The sequence below is a fragment of the Canis lupus genome, chromosome 1 (genome assembly GCF_048164855.1).
Source record: "Canis lupus baileyi chromosome 1, mCanLup2.hap1, whole genome shotgun sequence".
Taxonomy (NCBI): Eukaryota; Metazoa; Chordata; class Mammalia; order Carnivora; family Canidae; genus Canis; species Canis lupus.
In genome coordinates, this window is record NC_132838.1 from 119,261,472 (window position 1) to 119,280,323 (window position 18,852).

Sequence of the window (18,852 nt, forward strand, 5' to 3'; positions counted from 1 at the left end):
CTGCACCCCTCCCTCTCTCCCCTCACCCACACCTCGGGGTGAGGGCCTGAAGCGTCCACTGTCCCCCGGGCACACCCAGCGAGCAGCTCGGCGTGGCCACAGGGACTCGGGGGGACCAGCAGAGATGACCTTTCTGGTTTACTGCATCTGCCAGGCACCCGGCTTTCCCCGCCTTGGGGCTGAGGGAAAGGGACAGGCTCCTAAGGGGTGGCAGGGAGGTGAGGGACAGGGACGGGGTGCCCGGGGCGGGCACAGGCCTCACAGGGCAGAAGGGCCTGCCTGTCCCACACGCACTCCCCGTGGAGCCGGGGATGCGGCCCCAGCAGGGTCAGGGGCCACACACACCCCCGCCCCCCCCCCGGGCCTCTGTGCCCGTGCCTCGGTGTCCCCTCCCCTCTCCTCCCGGGTGGCTGTGCCCTGCTGTCCCCGCCCCCGTGGAATCCGGGCCTCAGGCTTCCCTGCGGTGCCCAGCTGTGCAGGCCCGACAGCCTGCGTCCCCTTCCCTGACGGGAACCGCTAATTGAAGTCTCATGTTCGCGGGCCCCAGAGGTGACAGCTCCGGCTCCGCAGCGGGGCTCCCGGGGCCGAGCGCAACCGACAGGCTTGGGGGGGCCCGCGGGGGGACGGGGTGGGCCCAGACCCCTGCATTTGTTGGGGAGGGTGCCTCCGCGGGGCCGCCTGGGAGCTCCCACCCGCCGGGTGCCCTGGGCGCTCCCCCACACGCGCAGCGGGGGGCACCTGCCCCTCCTGGGGGCCCCTCGGGAAGGCTGGTCGGGCCGCGGGAGCGCTGAGCTGCCCGAGGACGGGGCACGGGACGCCCCGGGCCTCTGCAGAGCTTTCTAGGCCTCCGAGCGCGGCCTGTGCGGCCCAGCAGCCGGCCTGGCGTCCACGGGGCTCCTGGGGGGGCCTGGGGGGTGGCCTTCCCGCAGGGGGGCCCCGAGGGCTCCGGCAGCTCGGGCGGGAGCAGGGGCTGCGGGGCGGGGGGCGGCGGGGCGCAGGACGGTGGGGTGCGGGGCAGCGGCGTGCGGGGCGGCGGGGTCCTCCGTGCCCGTCCCCTCCTCGCAGGGCGTGGAGCGCATCGACGAGCCCGGCCTGCGGAGCCTGCGCACGGCGCGACACCTGGAGCCGCGCATGGTGCTCACGGTGGAGCCGGGCCTTTACTTCATCGACCACCTGCTGGACGAGGCCTTGGCCGACCCGGCCCGCGCCTGCTTCTTCAACCGCGAGGTCCTGCAGCGCTTCCGTGGGTTTGGGGGGGTGAGTGCCGACGGGCCCTGCGTCCCGGCGCCCAGACCCCCGCGCTCACACACAGCCGCGTGCCACGGGTCCCCGGACAGGAGCCCTGCGGGAGGGGCTGGTCCTCACTTCCCCACTTGAGGGGGACCCCCCCTGCTTTCTCGGGGTCCGTCAGGTGCCTCACTCCGCAACTGGGAGATGCAGATTCTACAAGACCCCTGCCCACCCAGGCCCCCACCGCTCCCTGTGGAGGAGCCACCTTGGCCGCAGCCTCCCACGGAGGCCTGGAGGCCCGGAGGCCTGGAGGCCTGCCCCTTCCTGGGGGGCGGACAGACGGCTCTTAGCCGGGGCTCCTGCCCCGCAGCTGGTCTGCCCCTCTAATCTCGTGCATGAGGCCAGCTCAGGAATAGAGTGGCTCGTTCTTTTTTGGATTTATTGTAGAGAGTGAGTGGTGGGAGGGGCGGGGGGTGCAGAGGGAGAGCGAAGGCCAGTGGACCCCCCACTGGGGCTCTGTCCCGGGACCCTGAGACCATGACCTGAGCCGAAACCAACAGACGCTCAACCGAGCGAGCCCCCCGGACGCCCCACGAGTGCCTGTCGTTCTGACCCAGGTCCGCATCGAGGAGGACGTCGTGGTGACAGACAGTGGCATGGAACTGCTGACCTGTGTGCCCCGCACGGTGGAGGAGATTGAGGCGTGCATGGCAGGCCGCGACAAGGCCTTTACCCCCTTCTCCGGCCCAAAGTAGAGCCAGCTGGGGGTGCCCAGTGGGACGGGGGACCCAGCCCGGCACCTGTCCTCACGACGGGCAGCCTCCTGACGGCCCTCCAGCGGCCAGAGACGGGTGCTCAGAGATCACACGGCCGTGTCCCCGATTGATCACGCTGTTCCTGGGGCGCGTGTGGGGTGGCGGGCTCGCTCTTAACCTTCTGCGGGATCACACCTTAATCTGATACTGATGCTACTTTGCTTGAATGACAAACGGTGGCTTTCAAAAATGCTAATGGAAAATAATTCTGCTCTTTAGCAGCAACTAAAATGCGTCTTGCTGTCATCTGTATCCTTCTGCTCAGGGAAGAAAGATCCATTTCCAGCGTTTTCTCTCAAATCAATACACACAGTAGCATTTGCAATAAAAAGTTTCCAGAAACGGTCCTTGGTGTGCAACTTTCTCTGTTCTTCACCCCCACGCCCTCCGCCCTGCAGGTGCGCGCAGCTCCCAAGGACCTAGACGTGGCCAGGCGGGTGCTGGGGTGCTGGGGCCCAGGGGTGGGGCCCCCCACGCGGCACCTGGGCATGTTAGCAGGTGAACCAGCAGAGGAAGAAGCCTGATCTGAGTGGCTCCGGCCTCAAAGCTACATCTCCGAAGGCCGCGGCATTTCCACGTGGCACGTGGGGGCAGCTGTCGCACACCCGAGGTCTCGTCTGTGCTCTCCTTGTCCTGGGTACGAGCTAGTGGAGCCGCGACCGCCAGAGACCCTGCCACCTGGCGCAGCTGCGCGACAGGGGCGGGACCCTATGGTCACCTCTGCGGCCCGGGCCCCATCCCTGCACCAACGCTCCAGGTCTGCCCCTCGACCACACCCTCCATCCCAGGGTTCCACGTCACCCCCTACCCGGTGTGCTGCTCAGATTTGTCACACGCGCGTGCAGGCTTCCTGCGTGTGCACAGGCTGTCCCTGTCGTTTGTGACCCCGAGGTCATCAAATGTCTCTGCCTGAGCCGTCCCGGGCCACCGGGATTCCGCTGCCCCCGCCCCCAGGTAGAACTGGCCCGGGTCAGGCCGACCCTGGAGGCGGACGGTGTCGTGTGTGCCACACGCAGCTGGGTGTGTCATGCATGTGTCTCCCTTGTGCGCTGCGGACGCCTCACACCAAAACTGCCCGTTTCACACATTTTCTGGTCACCAAGCAAGACTACGGGGAATCCCAGGAACTGAACGTCTTTGTCCCCGAGGGACGCGGCAGCGCGAGTGCGGCTGGTCCTGCCCGGCGAGCACAGCGCGGGCTCCGGCAGCCGGCGGGACACACGGTGGCCCACGTCCCGGGGGATGCACCACCTCCTCCTGCCTCCAAGCCTCTGCGCAAATTCACAGCTTCAGAAGTTCCTCGGAGACCCTTCCAGAAAGCTGAGCAGCACCGCAAAGCCCTTCGGAAGCTCTGGAAGAGTCTCATTCAACAAACGACTGAACATCTGCTACAGGCCGAGGGAGCCATGCACGGGCCCTGAGGCCGGTTCCGAGGCTTGGCCGTGGCAGGTGCACAGACGTCGTCTCGGCCCCAACGTGCGGTGGCGCGAGGGTGGCAGATGACAGGCGCGAGGAGAGCAGCCGGGGCCCAGGAGCCCACGGGAGCCCTGCGGCCACAGCAGAGCATGGGGGGAAGGCGAGCCCACAAGTGGGTGTCACTCTGCACGCAGTGGGGAAGGACAGAAGGTTCCGGAGAGCAGGCGGTGGTCCCAGGAGACTAGAGCCCGGGGGGGTGGGGGGGTTGGCGGGAAGGCCCGGGCTCCGACAGCTGCTCCTAACGGGGTGGCCGGGAGGTGCAGCAGGCCCGCTGGCTTCCGAGCCCCGGCGCCCCCCGGCCACGCTCACGGCCGCGGGCCCACAGGTGCTCTCGGGGCGAGGCCGGCACCGTCACAGCCGCCCGCGGGCTCCGGCCGGGCTCCAGGTTGCAGCTACTTTGTAAAAACGAACGGGACGCGCTACCCCCAGAACGGCGACGGCTCGGAAACCTGCTCCCCCGCCGGGACAAGCGCGCAGGGACCGCAGGAGTCTCCCGACGACCTCTGCCCTCGAAACCCTCCAAGCAGCACGGATCAGCCCCCGCTTCACCGGGACACACCCTGCGAGGGGCAAGGCCCACCCCGAGGCCTCGAGACAGCCGCCCACCGCGTGCGTGCGTGCGCCGGAGCCGGAGCCGGGCCGCTACCGCCCTCCCCGCCTGCCCGGCCCTGCTGGGCGAGGCCACGTGACGAAGGTCGGGCCGAAGAGGCACTCTCACTCTCTCCTCAGAGATGATGTCCCTGAACGTACGGGGAAATCTAGGCTCAAACGCACCTCTTGCCGCCCTGCCCCGGGCCGGGGCCAGGAGACGGCCGAGCACCGCCCGCCTTTCCGAGCTACGGGACCCCTGGACTGCTTGCAGGGGATGCCAACACGAAGAAACCCACAGTGAGATAGTCATTATTCCAAAGTTTTTTTTATTTCAAATTCATTGAAAGAAATAAAATTATATTTAAAAAAATAGAGTAATCTCACAAACCGAGGAAAGCCAGGAACAAAAAAAAAAAAAAGGAACAAGTTGAGGACTTTTTCCTGAGAGGAGGTCTAACAGCTATAGAATGGACTTTCCCCTCCCGAGCTTTTGTCAAACAGAAAAGTTGCTTCCTATCTCTAAGGCATCGAAAAAAGCACGCTGAGTGCTAACTGGGTTGTTCAGGTACAAAGTGTCAGGCCCTGTCATGGGGACTGAGAAACCTCGGAGGCTGATTTAATACCAAATATTAAACTGCACATACTACTTTTCATCGTGAACTGCAGAGTGTCACACTTGTGGCCCTAAATTTCAAAAATCCGGTCATATTTTATTAGGATCTTACTACTACTTAGTAAGACTGTCCAAAGTCTCTGAGCTCCCATTCCAGCCACCGAAAGGGGCCAGACAGCAGAGGAGCCGCTCCCACCTCACCACCTGCTGCCAACACCAGCCGGAAAGCACCCGCCTCCATCGCGGACTCAGATGCAGCCAGACATTGACCCTAAAAGCCTAATTCCTAAACCACTGGACCTGCCGGCAAAGGCAGATCAAAGCCTAATGGGTCATATGTGTGACCTACAGGACTTACAAAAGCCATTTTACAAATCCCAAAGCTCTAGACTTCCCATCCCCCACACCTGGTTTCCCTCAGTGATACTCCTACATCTATCAAACTGAAAACTTTCATTCCCAGACACTTCAGTGAGAATCAAGACGACGGTTAACCCTTCTGTCCGATGCACACGTGACCGCTTGTGCTCAAGTTCTGATGTGCACGGTAACCGGAAAGCGTGAACCATTTGTTCCAGAAGTTTCAATTCAATGTTCTGATTTGAAATCTCAAGTGCACACCCCTGACGATTTCCCTGAAGCTGCTTTTCCAAGACAGTTAAGTCAGTTCACCTAACTGGTGACCATAAATTCCATAGGGACAATTTCTGAAAGACATTTTTTTAGTGAACAAGGGACTACAATGTGGAGCCTAAAAATTCGGGGGACCTAACTGCACCTCTAATTAGGTTAATTATATAACATCAATCAGCTATTAAAGATTCAGTAGGATTCTGTGGGTTACCTCCTAGTCAAAATATCTGTCAACCCAGAAGTAGACTGATACTCCAGCCGAAGTAAACTGGTGTTGGACCCTAACAGAAACCTCCATCCTGCCTCCTGGCACTCCAGGGAGTCACCCCTCCTGGGACAGTAGCTCTCACGGAACAACACTGGGTTCCAGTCACATGCGGCAGAGGCTCATGGCCGCAATAATGGCTTTGCTGAGTTGCAGGTCACGGTGGTATTTTCGCCTGCCCCAGGGGTACAGACAGCACTCTTGCACCAGCCCAACGTGCAACTCGGGTTACATCCTGGTTACACTGTTCCAGGCCCTAGTATGAAACCATATGGTCAAAAAATAAGTGGCCATGTTCAAATTAGATACCTGGTAACACACACTTTTTTACTCAGATGGGACTCAGCCTCTTGTCACCAGCCCAGCCACACACACACACACACACACACACACACAAATGCCAACAAATCTGAGCTAGAATTGTGCTTTAAAAAAAAAAAAGAAAAAAAGAAATCTACAAGAACAATCAAAACCACCAACACTGCTATGAACCAGACCCTAGCGATCCCCGACTTGTGATTGCCATTTTTTTAGTCTCAACAAAAATGTCATTATCCTGAGTTTTATCAGTATTTTCTTTCTAAAATAATTTATGGGACACAAAAGCATAAAAATGAACAAACAGAAGCAGTGGTACAAAAAGTCTAGAAGAGCCCACTAACTAGAAAAAGAAGCGTCACAAGAACAATATAAAAAGATGTATTTAAATGAAATAAATTAAAGGTTAGACCTTACGCTTTCAAGTTTTCTTAGACTATTATCTTGGGAGACGGCATACAGTCGATGATATATTGTTCTAATAATCACTTGGTTAAGATCAAATGCCAAATGATCCTTCAAAGAAATTTTTGCCTTTAAAAATCATGGCCCCATTGCAGATATTTAGACACAGGAGAAACTACCTAAATCCCAATTACTAAACTGTTAAGGCATCTGTCTACTAACTTAGCTGTCAAAATGGTATTTTAAAAATATTCACTTACTGGAAACAAAAATTTTGGTACACAAGTTTATCTCTAAACTCTTGGGGGTTTTTTGTTGTTATAAAACAAAATAATGCGAATCTAATAACCCAAAGGTATCCTGAAAGCATAATTCTAATATGCTTTACCTTTATTTTTAGGAAACCTATTTGCCTCCTAATTATTTGTATTTTTAAGCCAACTGGATATATACTGCCTTAAAACACAATGGAATTTACTTAACCTGGCACTGCTACTCAAAAACTACACTTGTTGGGGGAAAACAAATTAGGCTAAAACAAGGTTCACGTCATACATAAAATCACTCCAAATTACAAAGTGATTGATTTCTAGAGCCCTAAGGATTTTTAATACATAATTTAGAAAAAAAATCACAAATACATTAACATAGATGGCATTCAACTTTTCTTAGCCTAATTAATCATCTCCAATAAAACCAAGACCCTCCTGCAGGACCTGCTAGTTCCCCATTCCTTTTATCAACCTAAAAAAGAAGCATTTCTTGGGAAGTGAGGGTTTATTAAGAACATCAAGGTCTAGGGCTCTTGGTTTTTTGGTTTTCTTTTTACCATATACCTTAAAAATTTGCTTTATCCCCACAAAAAAAATCGTATCATTTAAAACTAGATATCCAAATTACATGGCTAACATTTTTAGCTAATCAACTCTTCAGTGCTGATCCTAGAAAACAACCTTCAGTGGATCTCTGAATGATGAACAAGACAATGTTCGGCCACTGATGCGAGCGGTGCAGGTAGTCACACCTTTAGCGTTCAAGCCACAAGTCGTGAAGTCGGGAAGGGGTGAGTGAGGTCTACTGTCCCACACTATCAGAAGTTGCTGTTGTATTTTCAGTGCTAGTGGGTTGCACGTTGTCTGCAAGGTTGTGTGCATGCTCAAGAAACAAATCTTTCAGTACGCTTAACTCCTTAGTCAGCAATTTAATTTTTGCCTCCAACCGTTCATTCTCTTCTTTGAGCTGATTCACTCTCTGCAGCGTATCCTGTGCTTTCTGCTTGCTTTTCAAGCGGCTCTTTTTCACAGCCATGTTGTTCCTCTCTCTGCGCTGACGATACTCATCACTGTTGCGATCCATGGGCGAACTCTTTTTGCTCTGCTTGCTTGGGGGCACGGCTTTGCCTCCTCCCCCCGGGCCAGCAGGCACCAGCTGAGGAACCTGCTGTAAGCCGCTGGCATGAGCCTGAGTATGAATAACGCGTATCCCCGGAGTACTGCTCTGCTGTGCTATCTTGCTCATTTGGGCACTCTCTCACGCTGACACAAAACAGGCAGAAACGAGGGCAAGGTGATCAATGGTTTCCACACTAAGCTGGCAAGAAATCTTCGCATGTACCTAGTTAAAAAATAAATTGCATTAAAATGTTTGAAATGACAAGATCAAATGAGATTAAACGTGCGTGTACCGCACAGCAGGCCAACATTAATTGATTATGCTGGGAACAGTCTACAGCAGCTGCCAACCGTTCCAATGTTTCAGAAGTCTAAATCACTTAATTTAGAAAGATAAGTTCGTACAGGAGCACCGTAAGGCCAAATCCAGCCCACCTGAATCCCTGGGGGGTACGGCCTGTCCGTGATTGTTATCAAAAATGGAAGGAAAAACAAAAGAATACTGCTAATTAGGTAGCACACAGGTACTAATAGCACTTGGCAATCTGCCAGGGAGAAACCTGAGATGTTTGGGTTAAACGCGGAAAACTTGAGTTCAATTATGATAGAAGAAGACACCTGCAAAGAAAGGGGGACAAAGTTTCAATTGTTGGCTCACTTCAAAACAGAACAGTGTGCCAGAGTGCCCGCTCTCCACGACAACTCGAGGATCACTGCTCGCTCCTTAGGCCGATATGCAGAGACTGAGTCACTGAGAACTTGACTTTTCTCCCAGAGTACGTCTTTCCGCGATATTCTGAAAAGCCCTTTTTTTTTTTTTTTTTTTGGAGGGGAGGCTCGTTTTTTGTTTTGTTTTTAATGACCTCACAGAGAGTGCTTTACACAGATTTCTGAAGCCAGCTTCTTGGATCAGAGATTCAGGAGCCCTGGGACCTTCAGCGTGCTGGCCCATCCCAGCAGGCTGCTTCTAACAGGGTTTTTTTTCCCTCTTGACATAATTTATAAACACATCTCAACACAGGCAACCTGAAACCACAAAGAAAGAAACAAAAGCCCTAATGATGCACCCAAGGAAGACCAAGTATGGAATTGAGGCCAGAGACGGAGTCGGCACCCGCTCTACACGGCCCAAGCAACTCAGAGGGCATGCCAACTCTCAAGTGTCCTGCACTGCTGCCCACAGAAACGAAGCCACAGTTTCAGAAACCAGTCATCCTTGGATTACTATCAATCCAACTAGGTCACTACAATTGCCTCAAGATGTGTCAAAAGCATACCTATCCGATCATGAGGCCACTTCGAGACAAACTGACTCAGTGGATGAGCGATGTCGCCCAAGAAATCACAACACTCCTGAAAATTCAGAAAGCAGTGTTACAAACCACACAACTATCCTCTTCTCACAAAACTGCTAAACCAACATGAGTGGAAAAAACCTGGAGCCAAAATTATGAAATGCGTCAAATGGGTACATCATCTCAGTTCTTAGGAAAAACTCTGTTAGTAGACACCAGTAGCTTCACCCAAACCTTTAGCCGGGCATTTCTTGTGTAAACACTGTTCACTGGCCTGCTTTTTAAAAAATCTTTCCTTTTCTCCGCCCCTCTGTCTCTACCTGCGTCTCTGCTTCTATCTCATGAATAAATAAATATAATCTTAAAAAAAGGGGGGGGGGGGCGCCTGGGTGGCTCTGTGGTTTGGTGCCTGCCTTCTGCCCAAGGCGTGATCCTGGAGTCTCGGGATCGAGTCCCACGTCAGGCTCCCTGCATGGAGCCTGCTTCTCCCTCTGCCTCTCTCTCTGTATCTCTCATGAATAAATTCTTTAAAAAATATCTTTCCTTTTAAAAACTCCATATATCATTACTTTCAATTGTTTTCAAAGCCATGCACGCAGCCCTGAGTCTGTGGGTCATCTATTCTCACTCCAAAACGAAGGCAAAAGAGAAAGATTCCTTCCAAACCATGGATGGATATCTACTCCCAAGTCTATCTTCAGTAATGGACATTTCATAATTTGCCGGGATAATTTATTATGTTTCCTATTTTTCTTCCAGTTAAAACAGTGGCAGCTCAGCATTAATTGGGGCCACCTTACCACTAATTAGTGTTAGTGGCCATCTGCATTATTGCTTATTTGGTGTAAAGTGACCATAAGAATTTTAGTCGATTTTTTAAGACTTGTTGTATTCTGGGATTCCTGGGTGGCTCAGTGGTTGAGCGCCTGCCTTTGGCTCAGGCCATGATCCCGGAGACCCAGGATCGAGTCCCACGTCAGGCTCCCTGCATGGAGCCTGCTTCTCCCTCTGCCTGTGTGTGTGTGTCTCTCTCTCTCGCTCTCGCTCATAAATAAATAAATAAAATCTTTAAAAAAAAAAAAAAAAAGACTTGTTGTATTCTTCTCCTAGAATTGTCTTAACTATCATGATCATGGTCATATAACTTTTTTACTTTTCATACAGCAATTATGTTTTTAATCTTTAGAGCCAATTTATATAGACAGCTCAAAGATAACCATGATCTAGAAAGCACAGAGCAGGAACCAGGGCAACTCTGGTTCCGCCAGTTTTGCAAATGAGGGATGCACAATGGTAAGATGCCTTCTGACTCTGAAAATATACCACAAACATCAGTCACTAAAAACTCTTTTCTTCCCCCTTATGCTCTTTTTATTCCCAAGTCACTAAAAACTTCGAATACAGGCTCCAAATTCAGTGATGAGCATGCTCGTTTTTGTACCCAAAGATACAGGAATGAGGAAGAGCTTTTACCTCAGTGTGACTCATCCTGCTAAGGTAATAGGCTGAATGGGGGAGGGGATGGGGGGCTCTGAAAATGTGCCCTCTGGCTTGAAAAACAAAGAGTAATTATCAAATTGGTAAAAATATAAGCAAGGAAACTCAGAAATAATAAAAAATTCAAAACTGTTGCTTTTTTTTAAGTTCCTCGACTAAAACCAAGGAAGTAAGTTTTATGTAAATAATTACCCATTAAGGAAAGTGAACCAAGTAAGAGGTCAAAGGGCCAAGTGGTCCAGAAGAGTTAATTCCAGATTATCAGTTCTTTTTTACATAAACAAAATAGCTGCCTCCAAAGTGACACATTTCAGTTTGCACTGTCATCTATGCTTTTGTTCCTTCCACAAATATTTACTGAGCACCTACAATGGAGAAAAAAAAAAAACTAGTTTATTTCAAATCTGCATATTCAATCCTAAATGAAAGTCTGGCTCCTACGTGGACAAATACTATTCCAAAGTTCATTCTACAGGAAACAGGGTGACGCCTTGTTTCCTTGCCTGTGAATCATTCAAGCAGGGAGCAGGACGGAAACTGAAGAGCAGTAGTTCTCAGAGCTCAGGAAACCGAAGAGCAGTAGTTCTCAGAGCTCGTCCCTGGACCAGCAGCATCATTCGGGAACTTGTCAGAAATGCAAATTCTCAGGCTGCTCCCGACACAAGAATCACGAGTTCTAGGAAGAAGGCTGAGCAATCTTCTTTCAAAGGAACCTCCAAGTGATTCTGCTGACACTGAGGTTTGAGACCCACTGCTGCAGATTAACAATGGATCTGAGTGGGCCAGTTTGTTGTTTTTTTTTTTTAAATCGAGTTTCTTAAAAATAAAATAAAATCGAATTTCTTAATTCAAATAACATTCATTCAAATCAGTAACACACTGAAAACTCAGAAAAGTTAGAATGAGTACAACAAATTTCTCTCAAGTTTCATTTGGAAAGTAAACTTGTCAAGAATTTTCCTAACCCTCCTGTCATCTTTTTTCCACCTTATGTACAACCAGATATTCCTTCCCACGCTCCCCCAAATATTCGTAACTCAAATTTCCTCAGTGAGTGACCACAAAATATCTGTAGATGTTTCTCCCTTACTCCCAGTCTGTACCATCATCAGTATCTGACAGTCCCACTCACCCCCCTCCCAAAAGAACTTTACAACCACCATCCCTGTCCATCCTAACACCACAGGATTACGTCAGGCTGACATCATCTCCCAGGGGCACCCTCCAAACGCTGTCTCCGGAGCAACCTAGCACACCAACCTGCTCCAGTGTCCAGGATTAAACTGAAGGTATTACTCTGTCTCCAGCCCTTGCTCCCTCACACCTCACAGCTCAGCAACACCAAACCACTACCGATGACCTAAATGGTCACACTTTTTCTTTTCCTTGTGTGGCTGTTCAGTTTGTTCCCCCAGTTTCTGTCAATGCCAGCTCTGTACGGTGGCTCCCTGCAGACTAAGCTAGAGGCAGGACTGCCTTCATATCCGTGTGCCCAGCATCTAGCGCAGGGCTGGCCATACAGTGGTGCTCGAGAAGTATTTGTCCCATACTGGCTCAGGGGCTAAGAGAAAAAAAAATGTATTTTTATAAATGTCTTCTATAAAAATGAGAGCCTCTAGCATTGAAATCTCTTAGAACAACCATAATTAAATCAAGAGCATTCTTAAGATACTATGGTCTTCCTACCCCAATTTCTTAGTCCTTCTTAAAGGTGTCCAGGAAAATAAAAATACAATTCCACTTGCTACTTCGAGTGCCCAGTCTATACAATCAACATTTCTTGTCTGCTCTTTGCTTGATTTCAGTTGAGAATCTTTATTAGAAAATAAAGATGTAGCCCAGCTATGTGTTCCAGTGAATAACTTCAAGGTCTTAGGTGTGTGTTGCCGGGGTGTGACAAGTCTGTACTCTTAAGTGGTGTCCAGGTAAGCAAAGTCGGTACATACCCAGAAGAGCAGGATTTCCCTTTAGCTGCCACGGCCTGCTTCATGACCCAGCGTGGGGGTCCATGAAGGAGCATACATCCCTTCAGGGAGTACTTAAGTGATCCAGGAGTACGGAGAAAATATATTTTCATTTTTTTTTTTTAAACACCATCTTTCTACTCTACTTTTGGTATGACTTACCACATACAAAATACTACATGCATTGTTTATAAATACATCTCTAGCAGGAAATCATACTCAAAAAAACTTTTTTTTACCCAACAGAGCTGGAAAACCTAAAAGGTAGGAGACCAACGCACCTCCAAGAATCCACGGAGGCACTCGTCCCCAAGAACACACAATACACCTGACATCGTGGCTACTCACATTTACCATCACTGTGATCAGGTGAGGCAATCTAGACTAGAAGGCCAGATTCAGCCCCATGAGGTCCTGTCTTCACCAGGGACTCCCCATGGGCTGTCGGAATCCCTACGGATGAAACCATCTCTCCAAGATCACACACACCGCTGACAGTCATGGCGCGCTCTTGGGTATTTAAAAAACGTGAAATTTTGTTTCCTCCTGTTTTCCAGGCAGGTATTAAAGATGACCGAATCGGGGCGCCTGGGTGGCTCAGCGGTTGAGCATCTTCCCCCGGCCCAGGGCGTCATCCCAGGCTGCGGGATCGAGTCCTGCATGGGGGGGCGGGGGGGTTGCTCCCTGCATGGAGCCTGCTCCTCCCTCTGCCTGTGTCTCTGTCTCTGCCTCTGTGTGTGTGTGTCTCACGAATAAATAAAATAAAATCTTAAAAGACAAAAATTCTTAAAAATGAATCGGCCACGCGCACCCACCCACCAGAAGAGCGATCAAGGAATGGCAAGGTCCTCCAGCTCGCCGGCCTCCTGTGACGACTTGGCCTTGCTCCTAGGACGTTCTCGCACAGGCGGGGAGAGAGCCCACTGGCGTCCGGCTCACCCGCGGCACGCACACGCCAGGTGCTGGGGGCCGGCCAGAGGCTTGGCTCCAAGATGCACGACTCCTCGGTTAGAGCAGCACCTTCCCTCCAAGCTGTCCTTGGGCGTCGCACAGGCCGTGTGAGCGCAATCCGTTCCCGCAGGGTCCCGAGCGCGCAGGCTGGGGGCGGAACCCACTCCCGGAGGCCCGACCCGCGCTCCCCGGGCCCCCCGGGCCCCCCCGCCCCCCGCAGCGCGCACGCGCACCGGCCTCCCCCACACCTGGCCGGCCGGCGGGCCGAGGGGCCTGCTCCGCGCACGCCCTGCAGCAAGGCGGGCGGGGCCGCTCCCCCGCGGCTGGGGGCAGGCCCGGGCGCCAACCGCCGAGCCCCCGCCCGCGCCCCGAGGCGGCCCCGACCCCGCGGCCCGCGCGCCCGGCCCGGTTCCGGAGGGAGGCGCCCGCGGCGCGGGGGGCGCTGGGCCGCCGCCAGGGATGAGCTCAGCCGCCGCGCCGGGTGTTGCCGGCAGGTTGCATCAGACGCCGCGCGGGGCCCTCGCGGAGAGCCGGCGCCCCGGGACGGGCCGGGCCGGGCTGGGCGTCGCACCCACGCGAGCGGCCGGCTCCGCCGCGGCCTCCCCCCCCCCCCGCCGCCCGCGGCCTCCTCACCTGCGCCTCCGGCCCGCCCGCCCCCAGGCGGCCTCCGCTCCGAGCGGCCCCGCGCGCCGCGGCCCGACGCACCCAGGCCTCGCAGCCCCGCGACTCAGCGACGAGGAGCGACGGTTACGAAACCCGCAGCCTCCGCCCGCGCCGCCGCCGCCGCCGCCGCCGCCGGCTTCCCCTGCTCGCCCGGGCCGCGCGCGCGCCGCCGCCGCCGCCGCCGCCGCCGCCGCCGCGACCAATAGGAGCGCCCGCCTGCGGGCGCCGCGCCCGCCCCCCGTGACGGACGGCGCCGCCAGCCAATCGCGAGCGGCCTGGCCGCGGGAGGCGGGCACGTGGCGGAGGCGTTGGCCGCTCCCGGCGCCGCGCGCATCGCGCATCCTCCGCGCGGGGCCGGGCCGTGGGGGCCCCGGGGCCAGACGCGCGTGGGGCCGGGGCGCTGCGGAGCGGCCTCCCCGCGGGGCAGCACCTGCCTCGGGAGGCACAGCTTCCTGCGCTGCTTTTCTCCGCTTTTTTTTTTTCTGCATCCCGCCGTCCGTCCCTCTGGGGTTCGCCCCCGGGCGCCCCCTCCCCCCCCCCCCCCGAGCGGCTTCCCGGCCGCGGGGCTGATGTCACGTGGGTGGAGGCTGCAAAGGGTGCCCCACCGGGTTGGCGCGGTCGGTTCCCGGGCGATGCCTTCCAGGCCATCAGACTTGAGAGATGGGATCTCAAGAATACAAAAAAAAAAAAAAAAAAAAAAAAACCCACGCGTGCCAGTCCTGTGTTTTGAATCCAAGACCCTTGCACAGGAGGATCCGAAAGCGTCTGCAACCGGGAAGCCGCGCGCTGGGTGGAGGGCGCAGCCAGCAAGATAGGTTTGATTGCTTCCTCTTTAGTAATGCTTATCGTCCAAAAAAATAAAGAGTCTTTGAAAGAGGAAACATTTCTTCATCGCCCAGGCCATGGCACCAGCTCTCCGCATAAGATTGTTTCGAGGAATCAGTAAAGAGATCAAAAAAAAAAAAAAAAAAAAAAACTTTGCAAAATTAAATAATAATAAAGCATAAAAGGAGCTGCCAGCTAAAAGCGAACAGTGGTAATCATAGAACATTGTTGGTGGCAAGACGTAATAGCATCAAGAAAAACACTATGTGTCTTTGACTTTGGGCCTCAGCGTTCTGATCTGAAATTTTTTCCATCGAGACGTTAGCACTATTAAAATTGGATTGTATTTTATTGCTCACAAAATCATGGTTTTGCCCTCACCGCTTGCTAATCACTTAAAAGTTGTAAAGGGGGAAAAAAAATTCGAGGTCGACTCAGTTATTATCCTCTGGCTTGCTAACCACTCTGCCAGGCTGCTCTAGCATGGCCCGTGTCTGGGCAGGTCTCCTTCCACACTCAGCAGGTCTGTCAATGCCAAGGAGTCTCGAGTATTTATTTCCTCTTCAGCTGGTGGCTGGTAATCCTTCTACTTAGTTTCCAAGTATTTATTTGGTGCCAACTACCTGCTAAACTGTGAGCTAAGTGCTGGGGATTCAGCAGCAAACAAGGCAAACACAGCCCCTGCCCACAATTAGAGCCAGGAAGAGATACATTCGGTAATTACACAATCTTTCTGTGACCACTTTCATACATATGACAAGAAAGAAGTACAAGATGCTGTGAGATTATAAGAAGGGACCACAGATGTGGTCTGTGGTTCAGGGAAGGCCTAACAGATGAGGAGGATTTGCCTAGGTGGCACAGATGGTGTACCGGTCAGAGGGAATGGCTTATCTAAAGGTTTTATGATGGGAGAAATGTAAAGCCAGAGTGGCTGAAGCTCAGTGTCCCAGAGGAGACTGGGAAGATTTACAAGGCCCGTGGCCCAGGAAGGCTTCTGATTTTTACTGGAAGGGAGATGGGAAGACTTGGAAAGATTTGCTGTCACCATAAAGAAATGAGGAGAGCCTGGTGGATGGAGGCTGCCTCTGGGTTGAGGGGATCCACCACGTGGCTTTCTTCCAAGTCACCTCATAAGCCCTCATCATAAAAGATTTCCTGATAGGCCTCCGCCTCACTGATACCCAACCCATATTCTACAAATCCAAAGAGTTTGTAAACAAATAGTACATTAAAATCCCCTCTATGGGGAAGTAGGATGTCTTGTTACTTGATGATGCCGCTTAACCTGAGAGCTACTATGGTGAACTCTCCTAGTTACCTAACAGGTGTGGACTGTAGTGTCAGGCTGTTCTCTCCACGGCTTAACCTCTTCGTGGTTGTGTGACATTGGGCAAATCATGTAACCTCTCCGTCATCTGTGAATGGAGGGAACAGTATCTACCCAAGAGGATTGCTGTGGGGGTTAAAGGAGTGTATGTTTGGCTCCCAGAACAGTGGCTGCCTGCTACGTGGTAGGAAGTCCAACGTAGTAACTGTTATTACCATGAGGCTCATGCACCAATTATAAGCAAGTTACGTCATAGAATTATAGGAGACCAAAATACACTTCCAAACAAGGTCAAGCTGGGCTTCATATAGCTTTGATGATTCAGGCACTGAAATACAACAGAATATTGAAGGTGTTCATGTTGACCTCATAGTATATCCCAAAAGATGTTTTTGTTTGTTTGTTTGAAGATTTTATTTATTCACGAGAGACACACAGAGAGAGGGGGGCAGAGACACAGGCAGAGAGAGAAGCAGGCTCCATGCAGGGAGCCCGACACGGGACTCGATCCTGATACTCCAGGATCCAGGCCCGAGCTGAAGGCAGACACTCAACCACTGAGCCACCCTGGCGTGCCCCAAAAGGTGTTTTTATAGAATGGTTCCCTTAGCTACCCATGGTTCCCTTAGGTTCCCTTATATCATGTGTTTCCATAGAATAAGGAAAAATTTGATAATTTTGAACCTCTTATTGTTTAGAAAGCCGGATCCATAGAAGTTTACTACGCAAACTTAGGCGGGTATCTTAAATATATCTGAAGTACTTGTGATACTATTTAAGTACTTATCATAAATTTATATTTGGAAAGTTTCTGAAAAGTTAATACACCATATGAACCATCTGTGGCAGGAGCTCTGGGCCAGATCTGTGTTTTGAGTGTTGAGACAATGCCACGGGTCTGCCTCTCTGTAGATACTTGCTGTGGTATATTAGCACTAACGTGACAGGGATTGTCAATCATTCCGTATTGGTAAGGGCTCTTTTGATTGGAAGTAACTGAAAACCGCCCCTGACTAGCCTCTGCATAAAGAAGGACTTGGTCAAAGATCTCAGGGCCCTCTTCATGAAATACCTGTGCCACATCAGAACCAAGAACTCAAATGCTCAAATGTCTTCACGTCTACCTCTGCCTTTCTCTCTGTGTGTGTGTGTGTGTGTGTGTGTGTGTGTGCCTATTGGTTTCATTGATCGTTTGCTTGCACACCGACTTTTTTTGCTTGGTCACTGACAGCCTCAATGTTCAGTTTTGGTCACTAAAGAAAAGTCAACTGTCTTTATAAGTCCCTGTTACCAAAGTCTTAGGCAAGGACTCAGATTGGCCCAGGTGGGTCAAGTGCTCATCCCTGGAATAATCAAGTGGCCGGGAACAGGTCACAAGGCACTGACAGGGCAGGTCTGGAGAGAGTGACAGAGGTACTGTGCCAAAGGGAAAAGGAGTCCTGAGCAGACAAATCCGTGAATATCCACTGCACACAGCAGATCACACCGTGGTCACTCTGATGGAGGCGTCGCGTCGGCTGACGGGTCTGTGCCTTCCCATGTGACGTGCTCCCTATCCCCGAAGGCAAAATTTACACCTCTGATTTTACCTTTGGAAGCACTGTTTGGAATCACCACAGCTAAGAAGATGCTGAGCGGTTGTCTTAGGGCACCCCGACTTTTGCAAGCGGGTCTGATGCATGAAACAGAAAAGTCTGACGTGGTTCAAACTTGAACAGTTGGAGGGTACTGTGAATGTCCCTTATAAAGCACTTTATCACACGTCAGATGTCATTTTCCCGTGAGTTAGGACATGTCACTTGTGCACTTAAGAATAGTACATGTCCTCGGTGTGCACAAGGGTAGGCGTGTACCATGTGAGCACATGAAGGGAGATCCAGATCATCCACACACAGGTGAGGAGAGCTGCGTGCAGCTGCGTGCATGAGGCTAGGGACCCGCCATCCATGCATGTAAAGATAGGCATGTGCCATCTATGGGCAGAAGAGAAGGCTGTGATGTCATGCATATCGGGAGAGGTAATCACAGTCTTATTCTTATATCTTCACCGAATAAGCACCAATTACCCGCTATGTAATAATTGTAATGCAAATGATTCCAGTGGCTGGGAACCACAAAACTGAAGATAAACGGGTATTTGCTTTTAGTCTTTTGTTTTTGGCTTGTGTGATGTATATGACAGCCGTCTACATCACGGCAGTGTGATGGGCTTTGGAGACAGAAGAGTGATGCTGGCTAGTACTGAACGTCGCTAAAGCTCTGTTCCTCATCTGTAGTGAAGGCGGAGAGTCCATACCTCACAGAGCTGTTATGAGGATCAAGTAAACGGACGTGAAAAGAAGCGCGCATAGTGCTTGGCACATGGGAGCACAAAAAGAATTTGTCCATCCCAAAAGCATTGGGTATCTAGGACCCAATTCGTGTGTGTTGTGTGTGTGTGTGTGTGTGTGTGTGCGTGTGTGTTTAAGAGAGAACATGTGCATGCACATGCTGGGCAAGAGGAGAGAGAGAAAGAGAATCCCAAGCCGGCTCCATGCTCAGCGCTGAGCCCCATGCAGGACTGATCCCACGACCCTGAGATCAGGACCTG

General features: G+C 52.2%; 2 protein-coding genes across 7 annotated transcripts in view; one reads left to right on the forward strand and one right to left on the reverse strand.

Annotated features, from left to right (window-relative positions):
• PEPD (peptidase D) overlaps nucleotides 1-2,392 on the forward strand; it is a 109,238-nt gene extending 106,846 nt beyond the window's left edge. For both annotated transcript variants that reach the window (XM_072782251.1, XM_072782252.1), the window contains 2 exons: nucleotides 1,066-1,257; nucleotides 1,848-2,392. In XM_072782251.1, coding sequence (XP_072638352.1) covers nucleotides 1,066-1,257; nucleotides 1,848-1,985 — 330 coding nt within the window. In that variant the 3' untranslated portion in view covers nucleotides 1,986-2,392. The remainder of the gene's footprint in view (nucleotides 1-1,065; nucleotides 1,258-1,847) is intronic.
• Nucleotides 2,393-4,421: 2,029 nt separating this feature from the next.
• CEBPG (CCAAT enhancer binding protein gamma) lies at nucleotides 4,422-14,217 on the reverse strand. 5 transcript variants are annotated; one of them, XM_072782253.1, is made up of 2 exons: nucleotides 14,078-14,217; nucleotides 4,422-7,960 (listed from the first exon to the last, which is right to left on the reverse strand). In XM_072782253.1, the coding sequence occupies exon 2, from the start codon at nucleotides 7,862-7,864 to the stop codon at nucleotides 7,421-7,423; it is 444 nt and encodes a 147-aa protein (XP_072638354.1). In that variant the 5' UTR covers nucleotides 7,865-7,960; nucleotides 14,078-14,217; the 3' UTR covers nucleotides 4,422-7,420. The 5 variants fall into 5 exon arrangements, with proteins under 5 accessions (XP_072638354.1, XP_072638372.1, XP_072638355.1 ...); XM_072782271.1 differs by having other exon boundaries at nucleotides 14,150-14,169; XM_072782254.1 differs by lacking the exon at nucleotides 14,078-14,217 and adding an exon at nucleotides 13,313-13,629.
• Between the last annotated feature and the right edge of the window lie 4,635 nt (nucleotides 14,218-18,852).

Coding starts and splice junctions, on each gene's coding strand:
- CEBPG (XM_072782253.1), bottom strand. CDS start 7,864: ATGAGCAAGATAGCACAGCAGAGCAGTACTCCGGGGATACGCGTTATT.